Raw genomic sequence first — 3,988 nt, forward strand, 5'->3', positions numbered from 1 at the left:
TCGTTTAAATTAAGTGATAGACATTGAGCTCATTTCATGAGAAACTCTCCTCTTACAGAACACATTACAGGGAGGTGTTTGAGTGAACTCTACTCTTACAGAGCACAATCGCCTAATGGACACTTGTTCACTCACACTTATTAAATACATTCACAAAAACACTACGAACATAGCCACGATAAAAACTTAGTTAACGACATGCACCTAGATAGCATAAATGCTATACACCTAATAATGGAATATTCTAAAAGACACATTAGTTTGTTGGTTGATGACTAAACCTTCATTTCACCATTACTTTTCAGATACTCAACAACGTTTTTGACGTAGGAATCATGAAGCTTCCGATCTCCAAAAATAGCAGCAACCTTTCTTGCTCTAGCTCTAAGCTCTTCTCCTTCCTTTAAAACCATCGCTTCTCTTAATGACATTGCTATGTCATTTCCGCTAAACGATCCATCTTCTTCGTTCCTCTTCACTTCAATCGCCACACCTTTTTCTACTAACAATCTTGCATTCAATCCCTGGTCGAAAACAAAAGGCAACACCACAAGAACATGACCATGCTGTAAAGTTTCAATGGCTGAACCCCATCCTGCATGAAAGAGGGATCCTCCAATAGACGGATGTGCAAGAATTTCCTTCTGTGGTGCCCAACCAATGTGCACCAACCCTCTCCCCTCCGTTGCGGCAATAAAACCTGATGACAAAGCATAAACTTATGATTAGCTACAACAAAGTTTGCAGCTATAAATTTGTGGCTATATTCATCTTGTTATGACAAACTAGTTGTAGCTATTAAGCTAACTATTATCCAGATTTTTATAGCTCTAAGCAAAAGTATTCAACTTAGCTACAACATTTTACTTCAACTAATTTATTTTTGGACGCTATTGTTAAGTACTAGCCAGAATCCTAGTTGTATATGGATAGTTGTATGTTGTATATATATACAAACCCGACGGCAAAGCATCAATGTCGTTTAAAGCCCAACGGGGCTTCTGTAGTATCAACATAAACGGTAGTCCTGATAGTTGTATCCCCTTTGCTATTTCATGTACTTGATTCTTGCTAAACTTGCATTCGCTTCCGAATCCCACAAATACCACCGACCTTGGCTTTTGTTCGTCGAGCCACTTGGAGATCTTCTTCCAATTTGGTTGACAAGCAAGAGTTCTTTCATCCACCGGTAATTCTTCCGGTAGTAGCAATCCGACAGGAATCAATGGCTTTTTGTAGTTTCTAGGTTGTACCTATTAGCAAAATAGCACAATATTGATACTGAATTTGAATTAAAACAAACAATAAGAAACTTATCAAATAAAGAGAAGAAAAGAGCTTTTTCTAGTAAATGAGGGACACTTTGTCTTTCACATAAGACAAGGAAGTGAGAGAGGGAAAAGGACGCACAAGAAATAATTCTTTCTTCTTTGCATTATCAAAACAAAAGAATAAAGATTAAGAGGAATAATTCCAACAGTACCAAGTATTCACTTTCAAATTCAGCACATGTACGTAGAGCCATAGCTCTACTAGCATTTCCCACTATAGCTTCGCGTTCCATAGATGATTTTCCCGAAGCATTCTCTGCAGCAATTGCAGCAAATAGTTCCGCGACTTCGTACTTTTTGTAAGCAACGGTTGATTGGAAATCCCCACATTGTGGTGGTGATAGGAGAAGTTCATGCAATGGCTTAGATTCTTTTTTCTGAACCTCATGACCGGAATCAAGCTGCCCGAAAAATTGTAGGGTAGCAGCAGTAAACACACTAAATTGAAGTATGGGGATATCAAGATCTCGAGCGATCTCAGCTACCCAATAGGGGCTAAAATCGACGATGATCCAATCAGGTTTTTCACGGGTAATGAAGTGTTTGATGGGCTGCTTAAGAAGATCATAAGCTACCATTAAGTACTGAACTTTATCGGAAGGAATATCCAAAGTTGCCTCGGCATCTTCGGGCAAAAGGTTACTATCAAGTGCTGGCAATGGAAATTCTACTAGATTTACTGATGGTGCTAAGTTAGGGGGAACTTTAGGAAGTCTCTTAATGTTTCTAGGAGTGGAAATGAAAGAAACATGAACTCCTTCTTTGGCTAAGCCTATGGAGAGTTGGAAAAAAGGCAGAACGTGACCAAATGCTAACCATGGCACCATTACAACGTGAATACTATCTTTGCTCATGTTCTTAATTACTTTTCTCTTATTGCTCTATGTTTGCCTGATGTGGGTATAAAGGGATAAGTGTCCCTCTATATAGAGGGAAGGATGAATACATTCATAACACTTTAAACTTTTCAGTAAATTTCATTCTGATACTTGAATTATGACATTTTTCAATATTGATCATCTGAACAGATAATAAAGTATTCCTATTAGACACCTCTAGCTCATATTTTGATAGTTTTTGCACGTGTTCTCAAGTGCTTATTACGTAAATAAGTTAATCAAATAAAATATGACTCTTTTTAGCTATACACAGCAACATCAATTGAAGCAAGTCTGAGGTTTTACAACATATTGAGGCTACTGCATATATTATATTAAAGGAAATGACCAATTTAAGAGATTAACTTATCTATGAAATTGGCGCTTCAGTATATATGCAGAAGCTATTCCCAAATTTTGAATTGGAGGTACTCAATTGAAACAAGCTTCAGTATATATGCAGAAGCTATTTCCAAATTTTATAAACATGACTTTCCCATCCTCATTCCCACCAAGCCAGCTTACTGAAAAACACATGGTGGGGAACAGATTTCCATTGAAACGCTGGGAGCCTTCCTGATTTTTTAGTGTGAAAACACTACTATTTAAATTTTTCCCACCGACATTCAGTTGGAATGATGCATAGAGACAATCTTTTTGGAACGATTTATTGGTTTTCTTTGTATACTCCTAGTGGTAAGTAGTACAGGAGAGCCCACAACCAAGCACCAATATTTTTGTAATTCAAACATTAAATAAACGTGCTGCTGTTGATGGACCCTTCATATATTGCTTTTTCTTCCAAAAAATATTGGAAAGAGGTTGGTGGGCATGTAGTTGAATTTTGTAATCAAACTTTATACTTGCACCATCAATCCATAAGACTAGGAAAGAGTTAACATGAACTCCTTCTTTAGCTAAGGCTATAGAAAGCTGGAAGAATATGTGCAGGTGACCAAATACTAACCGTGGAACCATTACAGCGTGAATACTATCTTTACTCATCTTCTTAATTTTCTCTTAATTTCTCTATGTTTGCCTCATGTGCGTAAAAAGGGATAAATGTCCCTGAATATAACGGAATACATATTCTCAACAACATGCGTAAATCGTTGCATTATTTTCTTGTTTATTTCTGTAGTACATGTTGAGATTCTCAAAATGTAATGCCAAAAAACGAAGGACCATTCTCTTAAGTTTTCGTTTATTACAGTAGTACCATTGTTATTTGTGATTGTCAAAGTGTACTGCCAAAAAACGTAGGACCATTCTGCAGTGATTTTAGTTTAGAGTGTTTACTACTTTGGACCACTGGTCCTTTCTTAAATCGAACCAATTATTTCTTATGAGTTTAATTTCGAATTACCAATAGTGCAAATTGAAAAGGTAACTACAAATAATTGACCATGATTTGTGGAATTAGTCAGCTGGTATGTAAATTGCAGCAATGTGTCGTGACCTCATTAGCCGTGATGGCACCGATCACTATCCCAAATAAGGAGAACCAAGGCATTCGATAAACAACGCAAAGAAGGGATGCAACACAAAATATTAATGTGTAACACCAATAAATATCAAGGTAGAGATATATAATAATTTGGTAGAATACGAACCCGTAACGCAAATACATCTCAATGCGTGACTGGCTATGCTTGTCATGAGAACTGGAAATGAAAATACACCGTGTCAGAAAGATATATAGTCTTACTGAATAAAAATGCAATAAAATAGGAGAAAATATACCTTGTGGCCACTGTAGGAACACGACCTCGACCTGGA

The 3,988-nt window shown here is 36.9% G+C and overlaps 1 protein-coding gene across 1 annotated transcript; it reads right to left on the reverse strand.

Moving 5' to 3' along the window:
* On the reverse strand, window positions 1–2,328 carry LOC132053539 (putative UDP-rhamnose:rhamnosyltransferase 1). The gene is made up of 3 exons (XM_059445621.1): window positions 1,484–2,328; window positions 959–1,253; window positions 1–700 (listed from the first exon to the last, which is right to left on the reverse strand). The coding sequence occupies exons 1-3, from the start codon at window positions 2,183–2,185 to the stop codon at window positions 276–278; spliced, it is 1,422 nt and encodes a 473-aa protein (XP_059301604.1). The 5' UTR covers window positions 2,186–2,328; the 3' UTR covers window positions 1–275.
* Window positions 2,329–3,988: the final 1,660 nt, after the last annotated feature.

This window comes from Lycium ferocissimum, chromosome 4 (genome assembly GCF_029784015.1).
Source record: "Lycium ferocissimum isolate CSIRO_LF1 chromosome 4, AGI_CSIRO_Lferr_CH_V1, whole genome shotgun sequence".
NCBI lineage: Eukaryota > Viridiplantae > Streptophyta > Magnoliopsida > Solanales > Solanaceae > Lycium > Lycium ferocissimum.

Bases quoted from the DNA above. Each gene is read 5' to 3' on its own strand.
- LOC132053539 (XM_059445621.1), bottom strand. From the start codon at position 2,185: ATGAGCAAAGATAGTATTCACGTTGTAATGGTGCCATGGTTAGCATTT. The intron at 1,254-1,483 runs GTACTGTTGGAA...TTTTGCTAATAG, and splicing joins AATTTGAAAGTGAATACTTG to GTACAACCTAGAAACTACAA. The intron at 701-958 runs GTTTGTATATAT...CTTTGTCATCAG, and splicing joins CATTGATGCTTTGCCGTCGG to GTTTTATTGCCGCAACGGAG.